The sequence below is a fragment of the Thamnophis elegans genome, chromosome 3 (genome assembly GCF_009769535.1).
Source record: "Thamnophis elegans isolate rThaEle1 chromosome 3, rThaEle1.pri, whole genome shotgun sequence".
In the NCBI taxonomy this organism is placed as follows: domain Eukaryota; kingdom Metazoa; phylum Chordata; class Lepidosauria; order Squamata; family Colubridae; genus Thamnophis; species Thamnophis elegans.
Window position 1 is genome coordinate 105,002,599 of NC_045543.1, and position 18,871 is coordinate 105,021,469.

At 35.5% G+C, this 18,871-nt stretch overlaps 1 protein-coding gene across 1 annotated transcript in view; it reads left to right on the forward strand.

Moving 5' to 3' along the window:
• The window catches only part of PCSK1 (proprotein convertase subtilisin/kexin type 1), a 34,534-nt gene extending 27,908 nt beyond the window's left edge, over positions 1 to 6,626 (forward strand). Inside the window, exons 11-14 of the mRNA XM_032214034.1 lie at positions 593 to 750; positions 3,163 to 3,296; positions 5,399 to 5,560; positions 6,276 to 6,626. Of these exons, the coding sequence (XP_032069925.1) occupies positions 593 to 750; positions 3,163 to 3,296; positions 5,399 to 5,560; positions 6,276 to 6,626 (805 nt within the window). The remainder of the gene's footprint in view (positions 1 to 592; positions 751 to 3,162; positions 3,297 to 5,398; positions 5,561 to 6,275) is intronic.
• The last annotated feature ends 12,245 nt before the right edge of the window (positions 6,627 to 18,871 follow it).

The window sequence follows — 18,871 nt, forward strand, 5'->3', positions numbered from 1 at the left end:
ACCCACTCCAAGGGAAGATTACTGCAAAATCCCCATTTCCTCCCCATCAGCTGGGACTCGGGAGGCAGAGAATAGATGGGGGTGGGGCCAGTCAGAGGTGGTATTTAACAGTTCTCCAAACTACTCAAAATTTCCACTACCGGTTCTCCAGAACTGATCAGAACCTGCTGAATACCAACTCTGAACCAGATTCAATCTACTGAAACAACAGCAGCATATAAAATATGACAGCCCAATTAGCCTCTATATTTGTTTTGAGCAGTGTTTCCCTGCAACAGTAAATTATCTTGGCATTTTTCCTCAATAAACCTGAATCCAGAGCTATGTGGGAATTTAAAATTGCTTTGAAGGACTTATTTCCTAGTAAAATACAATTTTGTAAAAAAAAAATTAAAAGCAAAACTTTGTACAAAACCAAAATTTTACTGTTTTTTATGCTTTAATGTGTCATTGTGCACCACCCAGAGTCCCTCAGTGAGGGAGATAGACAGTTCTTATATTTGAAGAAATAAATCAATAAATAACCTTTGTGGATTTTTTAAAATGCATCAGAACTTCATGAAGTAAATTAAGTTTCTAATTGTGTTGCCAGGTTATTAAAATCTAGTGGTGAAGTTACCATTGAAATTCCTACCACAGCTTGTGAAGGCCAAGAAAATGCCATTAAATCCTTGGAACATGTACAGTTTGAAGCAACAATTGAATATTCCCGCAGGGGTGACCTTCATGTGACCCTGACTTCCCCATCAGGTAAGATTATAAGATTATCTCTTTCTGTGCTAGGTAGTAATTGTGGCATTTTTTAAAAAATATTTCAACAGGTACAAAAATAAAGAATACATTGAGCAATGGAATGCTTGCCAATAAATTAGAATGCAAATAAAGAATTGATATCCTGAAAATTTTTATATATGCATACACACACACACACACACACACACACACACACACACACACACGAGAACATTTTGGATACCATGAAACAGTTAAGTAGCAACCGATGCTATCTAAATCATGCACTTCATTGCATTATCTAGCCAAATTATGCATCTTTGCTGTTTTAAAGTTAAAGCAACCCTGCAGCGTTTCAGAAAAGAGCTTCAGCTAATTCTACAGGTTCTCTAAAGTTTCAGATTACCCATTCAGCATTAATGAATCCACCCAGCCTAATGCGCTCAATAAATCAGACAGGAGGCTGATAGTTCTCATACACTGTAGTTCATTAGAACTGTGGGTTTTTTTATTATTCTGGAAATAATGTACTACAGTGAAAATTATTGGCTATTGATATCCTTCTTCCCTGGAATTTGTTTCATCTTTTTATAAGCCTAATCAGATGGTCTTATTTTATTAGGTGACAGCAAATTCCATAATTTAACTTATTTTTATTGATCCTATTAAATTGGTCTCCATGCAGTTTGATTCAGTACACTCCTAAAATACCAATGCCAATACTGTTAGTATAAAGTTGTTCTGACAAACCTATGCATCTCTCTTATGGAAGGCACTCTGAACGCAGACTTACACAGCCAGCCATTGTTGTTTAGTTTATTAGAATAAAATGAAATTAAGCATTCTTAATTTCATACTTTGTAAACTATATATTATGGCATTTTTGCTTTGTTCTCTGTTAAAGTTAGAATGGCGTATGATCAACAGAGCAATTTTTCTCCTCTGCTCAAACTTCACAGCTTTCTGAAATTCTATTTGTGTCAGGAGAAAAAGAGGATTAATTTTTGGTGAAACCATCTTTCTTATGTATTCATTTAGGTTAACATCTTACAATTTTGAACAGAAGTGCTTTGAAGAAAATAGATTGCTAGTTGCAGACAAGTTGAGGAAGCAAAATTACGAAGGCTGATGATTAGAGAGGAATTAATATTTTGCACACTGAAAGAAGTTTCTGTTTGTGGGGTCTTCAAGTAGGAGAAAGGTGGTACTGTCTCCTGCCTGAAAATTGTGGCAGTTCAGTATATTCCCTGACATTCATCTTTTCTAAATATGGCACTACTTATTTCCCAGATACATATTCTAAATAACTTCTTAAAAGTTGATTCAAATGTTAAGATCCAACATTCACATATATTGTGCCCCTGGCAATCTCTTCTTATTTCCCTCTGTCTGGACCAGTGGTGGGTTCCTACCGGTTTGGACTGGTTCAGCCGAACTGGTAGTAGTTTGGCGCCCTGGGTTGCTGGAACTGGCCTGCCCAGGCCTGCCAGGCCCTCAACCTGGTTCTCCAGGCAGCGCCTAAGGTGCCGCCATCTTGTTTTTCAGTTCTGCACATGTGCAGAAAATTTTAATTGTGCTGCACATGCACGCATGCGCAGCGTGCCCATGAGCAGACTGGCACTAGTGCCTGCTGTAACCTACCCTTGATCTGGGCATACAGTGAACATCTTGGCAGCTTGATATGTCATATCCCACACCTACAAATACTAGCTCATTTTATGTTTTATGAACTTTAATCCATATGTTGAAAGAAGCAATGAGATATGTTATCAAGCCAACTTCTCTGCTTTTTCAAAATATATTTATTAAGCATAGATATCTGAAGAAGAAGCTTTATCTTAATCCTCTACGCTCATAGATTTTCAGAGATATAATATATATTTTATAATACAACTTCCTTGGAAACCTACATGCATAAAATCCTATACACAGTAGTCTCACTACTCACGTTTTGATACTCCTATTAATTTGAAACTGATCCCACCCATAATTTCTTTAATATAAAGGGATATATAAATGTCCTTATTATTAAGTACACAAGATTATCTATCTGGGATTTATCTATGGCTCTTTTCAGTCCCTGTTCAAGCCCATGCTGTTGTGTGCTTATGTTTTTAGTACTTTTTCTGCAGCTGAGTTGATTGACTTCTGGCTCATCTTAAGCTCAAGAATCAATACTTTGCCACCTTTTTCTCAGGCTTCCTAAACTGAACAGAGAGGTAGCTGTTGTTGGACAGCGTTGTATTATTGGTCAGCTAGAAATATTTCTGTCTAGTTCATGGTGAGTGCTGAGCATTATGAAGATGGTAGCAGTGAGGACACAAAGATGATTCTGAGGAACAGAGGATGAAATTCTGGTTGTGTATCTTTTGCCTGAAGTTGAATTTTATATTATCCCATACTGGAATGTCACTTTTTCCTTTTATACAGGGACAAAAACAGTCTTACTGGCTGAACGACAAAGAGATAAATCACCCTATGGTTTTAAGGACTGGGATTTTATGTCAGTTCACACCTGGGGCGAGGATCCAACAGGAACATGGATTTTAAAAATAATTGATACGGTGAGTATGAAAAATTGAATATATGGATGCAAACTTAAAGTAAGATATAGCAAAACAATACTACTAATCTTGATTTGCTCAACTAAATATAGTTAGGAAATAAGTTAATGAAAACTATTTTTTTCCTGCAGCTTCAGTCGATAGGTGCATCTGGGTGCAACTACTGAAAGTTAAATGTATCATGTTCCTACTTTTGTATTTTTTTTCCTCAAATAATATTGGTGCTTTTGTTGAAAAACCATCCTTCCTTTTATTTTGAAATATAGTCTTTTATTTCAAGGTGAAAAGTTTCTACTGACTTCAGAATGGAACTATTTCTCCTACTCTCTTGGCATTAAATTATAAGACTAGTTTCCCACAAAAAGGAAAAAAAACAACATATAGAACTGTGGATGAAATAGGCATAAAAGAAGATGAAATAGGCATAAAATGATGAATAAATGATCATATGTTTTACAATTATAGACACTGAAATTATGTGACAGCTCCCTCTTCTGATTAAACATAATTCTTTTTTACCTTTTCCTTGATACCACGGTAGGGACTAGAGCTTTGAAAATCCCAACTATTTTAATACTGCCTGAGATCTTCAAGAGGACAGAACTGCAGTTGTGGATTAGTATTCTATTAGTTAGAATAAGGCAAACTGCAACTATATTTTTCAGCAATTCTGGCATTTATACTAGGGAGGAAGTGAGTTTCTTTGAATGGTAATTTATACTGAAAAGATCAGTTTTTGTCAATTAGCAAATATATTTCTTGTAGCTAATGATTTTAGATAAGTTTAAATATTTTGTTGAGAAATTAAACACGAAGTCAAAATGTTTTCCTTATGAGGTTAGCTTTATTATTTTATTGAGCATGTGTTTAATTTGGTTTAATAGGTTAGAAACTGATTATTTTAAAAGAGTCCCAATGAATGTATTGATAACAAAAACTCAACAATGAAAAATACCTAATTAGTTTATCACTGGTAGATGGGAGCATTTGTATTAGTGATTATCTAGAATAATGGAATAAATAAATTATCATTAGGAAAAAATATTTATTCACTTATTTAAAAACAGAATACCTGATGACTTAAAAGGCAAAAAGGGATAGCATTTCAATGCAAACTGGCAAATAGAGAAAGTGACATTTGTGAATGCATACATCTTGCTGCTCTAAAAAGCAATTCCTGCTCCAATGAGCCTTAACTAATCACTGCCAACCAATAGAATTTTTGCTAAGACTCTCTGCTTATAATGAATAGAATTTATCCTTAAATTTTTAGCACAGTTTTTAGGTGAACTGGTACTTTGGGGCCTATTTAAGACATACAATGGCTATGATTTTTATTTTTATTTTAAATCACATTCGTCTCCTGAAATGCCAAGTGGGCGAATTGTGAACTTCAGATAGAGAGTTGCATAACAATTAAAATACTTTAGGAATGTTACTCAATGGCTCATCACCTATAACTCAATTTAGATGGAAATGAATAGAGATGTTTCCAATATAGCAATGAGATGATTTATTCATTTCATTTTGCTCCATATTTTTTAAAAACCTAACCTGTATTTAGCTTATTTGTTCATAAATATTTGTATGGTCCTCAAAATGTACTTTATATCCAATTTTTAATATGTTCTTTGAAAATAATCCATTTTGTACATACTTTACCGTAGAATATATAGTAGGTGTTTTTTCAATATATGCATTTTTGAACTGTAAGCTATATTGCACATTAGGTAATATAGCATGTTTGGAGGCATTAATGTGTTCTGATTTACATATATATTCAGAAAGTGAATGTGATAGTACAAAATGAATAAGTTTGCCAGTCATCCTTTATTACAAATTGTTGTTACTCTTTTAAATTAAATATTTATGTTTGATCTCTGTACATTCAGTAGAAGTAACTACATCTGTAGCTATTTTAAGAAACATTTACATATTCTATTAATTTTGGAGAGAGGAATGTAAAGGAGCAGTCAATATAAGTATATAGACATCATCTAATTTAAATAGTTTAAAATTAAATATGCATCTGTAATACTCTTGTATTTTTATCTCTTAAACCTATGGACTACAAAAAGATTGACAATTACATTTTTCCTCAGTCTACAAGAATACAAAATGAAGGCAGGATTGTGAACTGGAAATTGATTCTGCATGGCACTTCTACACGACCTGAACATATGAAGCAACCTCGCATCTATACATCATACAACACTGTCCAAAATGACAGAAGAGGGGTAGAAAAGATGATAGATTCTTTGGAGGTACCCATCTAGCTTTTTCCTATCTATAATTTCTTTATAAGATGTGAAATAAGTGAGAATATTTTTTCTTCTAAATTAATATAAACTAGCCTTTCATGAATTTGTCTTTAAAATCCATCTAAATCAACATTGCTTTTCCTTACTAGAAGTTTGATATTTCCCAACATTAGATGAGATGATGACTACTTGATTAGATGGATTTTAAAGACAAATTCATGAAAGACCAGCATAAAAACAATAGCTAGGCATCATAGTTCAAGAAATCCCTTGTGTGGTGCCAATATACTGTGCATAAGCACTAGTTGGAAAAAAATTGGAGAAGCAACACTGGAAAATTTGTTATTACCTCAGTCTCCTGCCTATTAGCTGTTTGTCTAGTCACTAGTTAGTAATGCATGTTCTGCATTATATTAATGTGTGTTTATGTATTAATTCTACATGTTCTAATTCATGTAGAATTAATACATAAGCCTCCTAAGTATGCTAATTCCCCAAGCCATTGCAATATTTCTCTACAGGTCTCTAGAGCATTTTAAGTGAGCTGAGCCTCAAACATGAATAACTAACTACACATGTCTAGCACCACAGAAATAGAATTCTGTAATTTTGTTCTTAGGACATCCAGCTCTAAACAACATTTGCAGAACAATTATGATCTACTTTTGACAATAATCAATGGCTCCTGATGTTTGGTACCCTCATATCTATCTTTCAGGACCATACCACCCAAGAAAACCTGAGTGACAAATACAAAGTGAGAGGAAGCAAACAGCAGAACCAAGATGTGGTTCCCTCTGATGCAATGCTCCGTTTACTCCAAAATGCATTCCGTAGTCAGCTGGTTGGGAATCATTTGCCGAAGAAGATGCTAAATGAAAACACAGATATTCCATATGAACATTTCTATCAAGCTCTCGAGAAACTAAACCAAGGCCCGCAGCTGAGAGACTCAGAAGAGTCTCTATATAGTGACTATGTTGACCTTTTTTACAATTCAAAATCATATAAACACAGGGATGACAGACTACTTCAAGCTTTGATTGATATTCTAAATGAGGAAAATTAAAAAAAAAAAAGTCCTTCACAGAAACACTAGGTTGGAAATATTCACATTTGCAATGCACTCCTAATTTCAAACTTGCCTGCTTCAGGAATGAGTAAAACCAACATCTCTAGGAAATAGCATAAATTCACTGCAACAATTTTGTTTATTATCCCTCTGTACAAACTGCAAATATTTTAGATTTTATTTCCATTTTTATTTATCTCAAAATGTAAAGTTGTTTGGAGATACTAGGAGACTTGTCTGTTTTTCTATTAGGGTCCCTGGGCACAAAAAAGCATAGTGCTAGAAGGCTACATCCATGCTTTAGGTATATAATACATTTAAAAGATAGCTCAGATGAGATTGAAAGGGGGCGAAGCTAAATGTGCAATTAATAGTATTTCAAGGGGAAGGCAAAATATGTCTTCCTACTGATTTAGTGAACACTATTCTGATCATGCTTGCAACTAAATAAATCCCATTGATTTCAATGGGTCTTACTCTCAGATAAAATATACATAGGATTATAACTCTATTGAATTCATGGGGAAGACTTGCAAAAGAAACAAGGCAGTATCCTCATAATACCCTGCCAATTTCTTTCAGCCCAAACATTAAAATGTATTTACTTTAGATCCAGTTTTTATTTTATTTTCCCTCATAGCTTCCTTTAAAAAAAATACCTGCCGCTCCCTTTGTTTGGTAAATCTCAACAAACGTGGCACCTCTTCATTCTGTTCTTTTCATCAGGAGAACTTATTACATTAGACAAGCCAGGCACAGATTTGGGAAAAATCAAAGTTTCTTTATTTCACAGGAACGTTTGTTCTTGTTTATCTCACAAGAAGAGTTTGCTAGTAAAAGCAGTCTGCGGTAACTAGAGTTGAGTCCTAATGGGAAAGCATCAGATTTTCTCCTTCAATTGTATGAATATCAGCCTTTGTTGGGCTCTCAGGTTCATACAGTTCAAGAGAGAATTCTCAGAAGAGAGAAAGGATTATTTTTTAAAAAAGAAAGAACATTCTAAATATAAATGTCAAAACACTGACTAGCATTATAATTGGTATTCTATTTTTTTTCACCCATTGATGTCACTTTTCCCAGCATCCAGTTAAGAGACTGATGTCTGTTCAAAACTGATATGATAAGTCAATAATTAAAGACCAGAGAGTAATAAAGTATTCTTTTTAAAAAAAATGGTTTGGCTGTTACATTACACGTGGCAGCATTTATAGAGAATAAGGATTAGGGTGAAGCCTGTCAGAGACTGAAATAGATAAAACCATGGAAAAGAAATCATGAAGAAAAAATAGGCATAAAAAGGCTACAAGATAGAGAAAGAAAGAAAAAAGGGGTGGAAAGCAAATTACGGGCTGAAAGCTATGTCTGAAAAATTACTTTCTCATTTAACTAAAGGTATGATAAAAAAAAATCAGTAAGATTCAAAACAACATATAAATCATACCTTTTTCCCAAAGTGCATGTTTTTAGTACATGTAGTCAGTTACTAAAATCAAAACAATCATATTATCAAAATGCTCTGGTTTTGCCTCATAATTACATTTAGGCCCACAAACATTAGACTCGGAACACAGGTTGCCACCATGCCTTAGATTAATCAAGTCTTCTTGAATTTTAGCAAGTTGGTCTTATTGGTTCTGGATGCTCCAAAAAATGGGCTGGAAGATTCATGCAGTCCATAGTTTGCCAACACATGGCTTAAGATCTCAGAGCAAAACATCTCATTTGGGAAAAGCTTATTTTCCATTTAGTTTACTAGTCATGAGCTTCCAAGTACAAAAATGGAGCAATGGGGACATCATCTCTTCATCACTTGCATGGAAAGACATCAGTTTCCATTCTGATCATGGTCTAAATAGTCCAGCATGATCAGCATGGAAAGGATAGCAGCCAAGAACAGGTTAAATCAGACACACTTCTTACCTGCTGCTAACCATTTCTTGCAGGGAAGGCAATCTTGGTGATTTTTTTAACATTTTGATATTTTGGGAAGAAGTTTTTTATGAATTTCATAAATTCTATTAAAGGAACAGAATTATAATAAGAATCATAATTATCCTTTTCCCCCTTAACGTGAACATGGTATTGTTTTTACACTGAATAAATTTCATTAGTATTTTTCACCAATATTCTGTATTTGCAATAAGAGTAGCAGAAAGTTCAGAGAGAGAATCATCTAAAGAGAAAGCAGGAATAGAATTCAAGATGTGCTCATACAAGGCTAGCAGAAAGAAGAAGATGTGCTTTTATTCTCCACAATGACAAAGGGTAGGACAAGAAGCAATGGATGGAAGTTTTATAGAGAAAGAGATTTAAACTTAACATTAGGAGGAATATTCTGATTGTGAGAATAGTTAACTTGCCTCTGATCCCGGAAGTCTTCAAACAAAGTCAAACAATCATTTTATTTATTTTTATTTAGTTTGTCAAACATGTACGAGATAACAGTTATAAGTATGAACATGGACGTGAACACAGGAAATGGGGACAATAGGACAGGGACAGTAGGCACGCTGGTGTGCTTATGCCTGGTGCATTATGCTTATGCATTTGTCTTGTGTAATATAAGACTTCCTCCCGTAAGCAGAGGTTGGACTAGAAGACTTGATACCTTCCAGCCTATGATTTTATGAGAAACACACAACAAATTATAGGGTCCTTCCTTTATTAAATAGTCAAAAAGGAAATATATGTTGCACATGTCACTTTGGCTGGAGTCATACATGTCTTTTTTCTTTTGGTTTTATGCTATGTGGTTCTAAAAGTTGTTAAAATACTCCATAGCTTAATGCAATGTGTGGACCCAGTCAGGATTTGAATTCTCATTTCTAACTTAAACTGTGAATTTTACAAATTTCTGTCCAGAGGGAACAGCCGTAGCATTATTATAGTGTAAATTGTCATTCAATAAGAGCAGTTGTTAGTGTAGTATATTGTTGTCCTGCTCCTTTATAGACACGAATTATACTTTATTCTTTGTTTACAGTCAGTATCCATATTGTAGCCAAAATTAAATGAAATCTAAATTATCTTGTGCAAATTCTATTAATGTGAATGTTTCCAACCTATACTGAATCCTAAGAATGCTAAGTTATTTTGGTTAAGTCTTTTCTTGGTGCCAATATGTGTTTGTGAAAATGTAAAATGAAAGACAAAAATGTTTTATGTCAAAGAAAATGAACATTATATTTTCTTTACAGGTATTTATAAAGTATTAAAGCTTTTATCAGATATAATTTAAGAGAATAAATTATGAGAAACTTTAAAAATAAATAACAATTTTTTTATTTAAGCAAAATTGTTTTGTCCAATAAAGATTTTTGGATGGCATGTTGTAATTACAACAGCCACATGTATGTGATGTAATGTTAAAATTTACATTTGTCTAATCGTACATTATACATAATACAACATAATGTGTTAGCAGAGCCCAGACTGTGTGGTCTTACCATTTGTAAAGCAACACAAACACCAAAGCAACTCCCAAGACAAATTAGATGAGAGATATTAGATGCATTAGTCTAATTGCTGAACAAAGACATGGAGAGCTAATTGGAATGGAGAAACTATTATAATAGAAACAGCATTTATAGCAACTTCGGTGGCTGTTCTCAGTACATGAATTTGCAATTAATAAAATAAGTCACCTTGCTCTACTATAATGCAAGAAATCAACAGTTGGTATATTTATATGTGGGTGTGAGATTTGTTAATGCATTGCTTGAGTCAATCTTTCCCAAGTGGACTCTTCTGAAATAAATGTACAGAATTCCTTAGGAAACATGAAGGGTACATATTTAAATTAATCCACCTTCATCATGGTGAAGAAATTGTCCATATTCAGGCACCAATACTTACAAGCTAAAGAAGACTTATGAAAATACAATAATCTTATTTTCTTCAGCATCATTTATAACAATTGTTTTCGGGTGGGCAAACTGTGTTAATAAACAAAATCAGGAGAGTGAAAAATGTGTTTGGTATTATAATACTTAGAGGTGAGATAATTAATATTTACTTTTCTTATAAATAAATAAAAATATGCCAGCTATTGTTACAAGAATCAGCTCCCAAATTCTGGGATGTATTTGTTGAATTTCTAGGTCAGCCAGTTCCAGAGTGACTCTGAATGGCTTCAAAAGTTAACATAAATAACATTATACAAAACACAAACTATGTCCAAAGGACAAGATAATCTCAAAGGGGAACAGCCCAACATACCAATTTAAGGCCTGGGATAATGGGAGAGCTTTTTAAAGGTAACCTAATGGCAAATGAGTTGAGGAACATGTTGTTGTTACAGAAAAGGCCCACTTCTTCAGTCATACTAAATGGTATTGCTTAATCGACAGGATCAGAAGCAGGTCAGCAGAGTGTGAAACTATGAAACAGGTAGTACTTTAATTAGCCAAGCCCAATGCTATTTATAGGTAATAACTATCACCTTGAATTGTACCCAGATGCCAACTGGTAAGTTCATGTAGCAAGGGTGTTACATCATCAGTTTAGCCTTTGCTTCTCATGCTGCTGCATTCTAGATTAGCTGTGATTTCTGAGTGGTTTAAAAGGACAGCCCAGGTAAAGCATCTATGAGCAACTGTGGAGTGATCGGAACAGACCAGAGTTATGGTATGGATGGCCTCTTGAATCAGGAACAAGCATGAATGGCACACCAATTGAACCTTTGCAAAGACCTTCCTGGCCACAGCTGACACCTGCTATTTAAACAACAGAATAATAAAATAACAGAGTTGGAAGGCACCTTAGAGTTTTTCTAATCCAAACATTTGTTCAATCAGGAAACCTTATACCATTTCAGACAAATGGTTGTCCAATCTCTTCTTAGAAACCTCCAGTGTTGGAGCACCCACAACTTCTGGAGGCAAGTCATTCCAATGATTAATTGTTCTAACTGTCAGGAAGTTTCTCCTTAGTTCTAGGTTGCTTCTCTCCTTGATTAGTTTCCATCCATTGCTTTTTGGTCTACCTCCAGATGCTTTGGATCATAAGCTGATCCCTCTTTGAGGCAGCCCCTTAGATATTGGAACACAGCTATCATTAACACTACCCCTTAGTCCTTCTTTTCATTAAACTAGGTATACCCAATTCCTGCTACATAATATACAGATTATGTACCCATAAGCGACATATGCAACCACAGGGCAAACATGCAATATCTCCAACACCGGAAGAACCAAATACCGATAGTCACTTGATCTTGCTGCACGAACCTGACCTTATTTGTCCCCATCCAGACCTCATCAGCCTCCAGGCACTAGGATAAGATCCCCAATGCTTTGTTTGACCAGTCAGTTGTCAAGATGTACAGCCAAGTAACATCAACACACTGATGAGACCTGACTCCACACACTGGCAGATGACCTCCCCCCAAAATCTCATGCACATGTTAAACAGGAAAGATGACTGCATCAAGTCCTGAGGCACTTCACATAGCTGCCCGATAGATGGTCCTAAGACTCATCCCTGTCCAATAGAGAGTGGTCACCCAAAAAAAAACGCCCACGTTTGATTAGGGGTGATAAAACTGGATAAATAATGTTTTACCACCTTATCCCTAGTGTCGGGTATTAGATGTGCTCTCCAACTGCATTCTAGGCATCCTTTCTGATATTTCAAACATGCATACATACACCCAAGATTAATGGAGGGTGAGAGAACTGATCCCATCTAAAGACTTCAAGATACAAAAGTCTGACATTTTGATGTGACATTCCAATCAGGTGGATGAGAGAGAGAAAGGAAGAACAAGGGGGATTTTGGAGAATACATTTATTAGCTTTTGAGTTGTCCCTATCAGTGTCTGAAATAGCTGTATTGGGCATGTTAAAAATTATTAATCCTGAAAAATTGCTGTTGTTAAAGAAATGTATATCAGTCAAAAGACTACAATCATATTAAAAATGGAGGCATAGAATCACATATTTCATTGGGCATGTCATAGAAAGATTGAATTTAACCTCTAGTTAAAACTATCAGCAGAAATAACATAACTCCTTCATCACATTTCTTGGATTTTGCAATAATATTTTGAACCTATAATCATTATAAAAAATTGTACTGGATAAGCTAAGTTTTTATATTGTCATTCTGCCAAAGAATCTGAGTCATAAAAAATAGCATGTAGAGATGTCCACAAAGAAGTTCGAAAACTCAAGATGTTAGGCACAAATGTGAGATCAAAGTCTTGTCCCTTTTTTCACATCTGTGTCTTGAGCACAAGCATGTGATCATGGTCACTAGTTTAATTTTTTTTAATTCCTTCTGCAGATACCTCTGCCTACAATGTCTTCAATCCTGAGCCTCCCAAATATGTTAGGACTACAACTCCAACAATTCCCAGCCAGCATGACCTGTATTTATTGAAGAATAATGAGAGGTGCCAAGTTCAACAGATCTAGAGGTTCAAAGATAGGGGAAGAGAAAAGGGGGAAAGATGTGGGAAGAGGGGAAATTAAGTAAATAAGTTATTCTGAAACAGTAGTTATTTGCAGTTGAGTATTTTTTCTTTCTCTGTCACTGGGAGACAGCAAGGCACAGAAAACAGAACTTATCTTTACTTAAGACATCAGAAAGACCAGATTATGTAGAAAATTCTTTTAATATTGATGTTATTTAACTATTTCTGTAACCTGGAATATACAGTTGGTAAAGAAGCGTGCTCTCTCCCCACCCACACCAACTCCAGTCCAGTCTGATCAACATTGGTAGCCAGGTATACTGTAAATGGATTTGTTTTTACATTATCTTTTAATGCTTTTCTTTAATAATGCTTTCTTTCAATAAAATGCTCTAAATGCTAAATAAGCAGTAATGCAGGCTCCTGCAGCCTGATAAGAAAATGCACTTAGAGTAAAATAGCTGCAGGTTTATTAATGAGCTCTGTGTTTCTTCATTGAATAAAGCAATAAAAACTCAACTCTAATAAAGTCTATGCCATATGCCAGTCGCATTAAAAGTGATGAACCAGTGAACCATTCTTTTATTTGGAGACCAAGATATGACCTAGCAAATGTTCTTGTTGATAAGAAAGGAATGTTCCATAATCTATAATTTAAATGGCAAATCAATAGCAAGTGGCTCAGTGATAAGAATAAAAAAAAATAGATGTTAGATAATAGCTGGAAATGTTAGGGATACTGAACCTATCTCTGTTTTGCAACACCTTTGAACAGGTTCTTCATCTCAGGGCAAACACTATTTCCATTTTGTACTCTTGATTTAGACTGATTATCCCTCAGCTCAGCTTTAATAGAATAGAAAAACAGAGTAGGAAGGGACCTTGGAGATCTTCTAGTCCAACCCCCTGCTTAGGCAGGAAACCCTACACCACTTCAGATAAATGGTTATCCAACATCTTCTTAAAAACTTCCAGTGCTGGAGCATTTACAACTTCTGGAGGCAAGTTGTTCCAATGGTTAATTGTTCTGTCAGGAAATTTCTCCTTAGTTCTAAGTTGCTTCTCTCCTTGATTAGTTTGAATCTTCCCAGAAATTTTCTCCATGGTTATATCTGAACCCATGTTTCATACTAACCAGGGTCCCTTTGCCACTAGAATTCATAAGTTCTCTACATACATGTTCTTTAATTATGGTGTAACTTCTTAAAGTAAGAAATGCTACCAGGGAGAAAAGAAAGAAATGCTGGGAAAAAGAAACAAAGATCAAAACCATAGTTTCCAATACAACTTTCCACATAAGTACTGGGTTCATCAGAATTAATTGTTTGTAAGTTAATGAGCTGTGTCAAACCAGACAATTATAGTTTATCTAGTAAACTATATTAAATAAATCAGGGCTTTGTGTATTAACACAGCCAAAATACATTACAAGTTGGAGACAGGATTTTTAGTATTCTCCTTCCTTGCCTCCTCAGTCAAATTCTTCATGATTGAAAGGTTCAAATAGAAAAATCATGCCCATGTAACTAATTTGAGCATCATTTCAGGTGCATGGAGTCATCCTAGAAATCCATATTCAAAATATTGAGCATTATAGCCAGAATAAGTTAACAATTTTACCCATAGCAGCACTGAAAATTCTTCCAACCCAGGAACAAATCTACCTACTTCTTTAATGTGTAGAAGGGTGTGAACTTCAGACCCAGAAAAAGATATTTAATTACTGCATTGCAAATTGAACACAAAGAGGCTCATCATATCCATTCTGTTTTTCTTTGCTGCATATCATTTTCTAGTTCACTCAAAGAGTTAGTCCAGTATTCATAATTGCTTTTCACATTGCCAGTGCTTTTTCAGTGAAACTATGGAAAGAAATGAATTATGGTAAAAGGTAACCAGCATTTTAGCTACTAAAATTAGAAGTTGATCCATTTGTTCTCATAAGAATATTTCTAACTCTGAAAAGCAGAACAAAAAGTACCTATTAAAAAGGGGTTTCCTGTTCAAAAAGAAGGAAACTTCTCTAACATTGAAGGATCATCTGTTTTCATACTGCTTTGAAATAAAAAGATTGACCATTTTGACTTCTAACTCACACATATTTGTGTCCAACCATAGTACCAATCTCATTAGGCTTCTCTCTCCTAAAATTTAGGAAAACAAACTGAGGCTAACATCTACATCTACTGGGATCCCTTATAATCACAATTTTATTTGTGGAGAACTTGCCGTTTGTACACTAATGTTCCACTATAAGTAGTTAACCAGTAGAAGGAGCTATTACACCACCTCTATGGAGATTCAGGGAATACTATTACAACTACTGTATAACAAGAGATTATGTGAGTTGGGGAGCAAATAAGATATCCACGTAAAATGTTAATTCTGGCTTGGCTTCATAAAGTCTGATAAAGTCAACAAGCTATAAATGGTTTCATGGTATATGCGACTTCTCTTAATGACCCACAAAATCTGAACGACCAGACAATAAGAAAGATGATTTTCCATGTTTCTGCTTCTATCTAGTATTTATCTTGATTTTTCCAGTCCAGATATACTAGCTGTAATTGTGTAGATTACAACATGGTCCTATGTGCGTACTCATCAAGCAATGCCTTTCAGGAAAAGCAAAGTTTGCAAAGTGTAGAAAAATAGGAACAAATTACAAGCCAAAGTACTTGAAGGAATAAGATAAGGAAAGGGAAGGAAATAAACATAAATCTGTTCTATACCACAATCACCCACAGTACTCTCTTCTAAATCTTTGTAAACAATCTTTGCTTCCATTATGTTCATAAACTGCTCTACATAGTGTACAGCCTGTTACAATATTCACATTGCATCAGTTCTTTTTCTTTGAGGATTGTATCACTCCAAGCATTTCAATTTTTCCCTCCCTCAAACTGGAAATAAGGCTCAACCTTATTTCCTAAAGAAAGTTTTTAAGTCCTCCCATTTACATGAAAGAAAAAAATCCCTTATTGCTAACTGATCTATGCCCATCCACCTGATCTAACAAGAATAATGTAATAACTTACTCAATAGTAACTAATATACAAGCTTTCTTTAAATTCATGGCTTCTTAGTGTAAAGCTAATCAGAATAATATGATAGCATGCAAGAGATTATTATCACACCAATTGTTAAACATAGAGCACACAGAAATTGCCACAGAGCAATATCCCATCTTTCTGAAATACTCTGAGCTGAGTATCTCAGAAAGACGGGGCATAAATCAAATAAACATAATTTGTCATGAATGTATCTCTAGGTATACTGGAGAAACTTCACAGAAATGAACAGCAGACTCTATAAATCTTCCTGTAGCTTCATAAAGTTTTTTTTTTAGTCTGCTTTGTCATAAAGTAAAAAAGCATTGGCTGCCCCAAATGTAGTCATTGCATTGATTGGATTATAGTAGGATACCATATAACATTATGGCACATTCACAAACATAGAGCCTGATCATGACTATTCTGTAAATATTACAGAGAGCTGAAGTGATAGAACGTTTAAGGAAACAGCCAGGGGAGGAGAGGAATCCTACAAATTAATCAAACCTTTGCATGATTAATCATTTCAAACATATCTGCATTAAAATGAGTCACATTTTTTTAAAATTAAAATCATTTTTAAAAAGAATGTAAAAGTGATTGTATTTTAAATAAGTTGCATGTTTTATTGATTTTTCATACTTCTGAACTACCCATCTCCTTCAAAGAGGGGTTTTGACTGGTGTACTATAAAATATCTATATCTATCTATCTCTATCTCTATCTCTCTCTATATATATATCTCTATCTCTATCTCTATCTCTATCTCTATCTCTATCTCTATCTCTATCTCTATCTCTATCTATATCTATATCTATATCTATATCTATATCTATATCTATACATTACACATACACACACATACACGCACAAACATATATATATATGTATATCCCGGTCTTTTGCCATGTAAGATTGAGATTGTCTTGGCAACGTTTTGGCGAAGTCTCACTTGCCATCTTCAGGCTGGGTTTTGGGCTTAAAGTGTGATCGGAGCTGCCATCTTTCTATAAATCTTGGTAGGCGGGTGGAGTGCTGGCTTTGTTTCAGTAAGTGGAATGATTGGTTGTGTGGCTGTATCATGATTGGTAGATTGGTGCTGATTGGTGCTGGCTGTGTGTCCGTTGTTGTTTCGTGTTGTAACGGCCTGTGTGGTGGGTGGGTTCGTTTGTTGACTAGGGCTGGTTTCCAGATGTCTGGTAGGTGGGAGGTATCGTCACGTTTAATCATGATGTGGGGGTGTTTTTCTATTTTGATAGCTTCCATAATTATTCTCTTGTTGAAGTGTTCAGTTTTGGAGATTAACCTGGTTCCTTCAAAATTAATTTCATGTCCTGTAGCTTTAAGATGCTGGAAAAGGGAGGAAGTTATATTCTTACTGCGTTCTTGTGTTATGCAATGCGTGTATTTATTCTCCTGTTCGTTTGTCCTATGTATGTTGCAGGGCAGATTTTGCATGGTACTTTATAGATTCCTTGGTTTTCTAGCTGGATTTTGTCTTTGGGGTTTCTTAAGATGTTGGTTATTTTTTTGGTCAGTGTTGAAGGCTGTCTTGATATTGTGTTTGTGGAGAATTTTGCTGATTTTATCTGTGGTATCTTTGATGTAAGGGAGGAGGATTCTACAAAATACCATGCAAAATCTGCCCTACAACATACATAGGACAAACAAACAGGAGAATTAATACATGCATCGCAGACAATCACAATCTTACATGGGAAAAGACCTGAATACAACAAGACCAGCATACCTACACCCGTGAAAATCTACGAATATATATACATATATATCAGTGACGTGCGGTGAAGCTTCTGGCTGGTGAGGCAAAAAGAAAGAAAGCGGCTCCCCCCCCCCCCGCAGCAGGCTGGAGCGAGAGCCACGGTCTCCCAGCCAGCAGCCCCAGGAGGAAACGGCGAAGAGGGGTGGGGGTGGTGTTCCAAGAAGCCTCCTCCCCTTTTGGCGCTCCGCAAGGCCTGCCGGAGCTCTGGGAGAAAGCGGCGGGAGCGGAATGCTGTCATCTATTGCCGGAAAATCCAGCGAGGGAAGAGGGGCTTGTGGAGACTCGCTTGCAGCCGGATTCTCTGGAGCGGGGGGGGGGGCGATAGAAGCGGAGCGGATCCACACACACACACACACACACACAGAGACAATAAAAACAAATGACAATTACTTAAATTACAAATAAATTGAATTCCTCCCCCCTGCCCCCTCCCTCTGACCAACATACGTTCCAGCTACGCCAAAATTCCAGATTCGGTCTAGCTAGGCTCCAGGGCCAGGCAGGCTAGGATAGTGGCTCCTAGAGCCACCACGTGCCCTCTGCAGGAAGAGGCCCGAGAACTATGGGCCTCATTTGCATACTAATTTTTTTGCTTTTTAACCCTTGGTTAACCCTTAAAAAGCAAAAAAATTCTTATGCAAAGAAGGCCCCAAGTTCTCCGGCCTCCTCCTATACTTAAACACTATGTACACTTCAAATCACTGTGAGTTGAAGTCTGGTAGCAACTAGCTTGGCCTTAATTATTTTAGAAAAAATCTTTAAAATTCCTTCCTTTTCCTGAGGAGACTGGTGAGGCCCCGCCTCCCCTGCCTCTAGTGAGTGCACGTCCCTGATATATATATATATATATATATATATATATATATATATATATATATATATATATATATTTATTTATTTATTTATTTATTTATTTATTTATTTATTTAAAGTCACAACCCCTGGTATGCCCAAATATGGGAGGAAGGTCACACTTCCATTCTCTGTCCTTCGG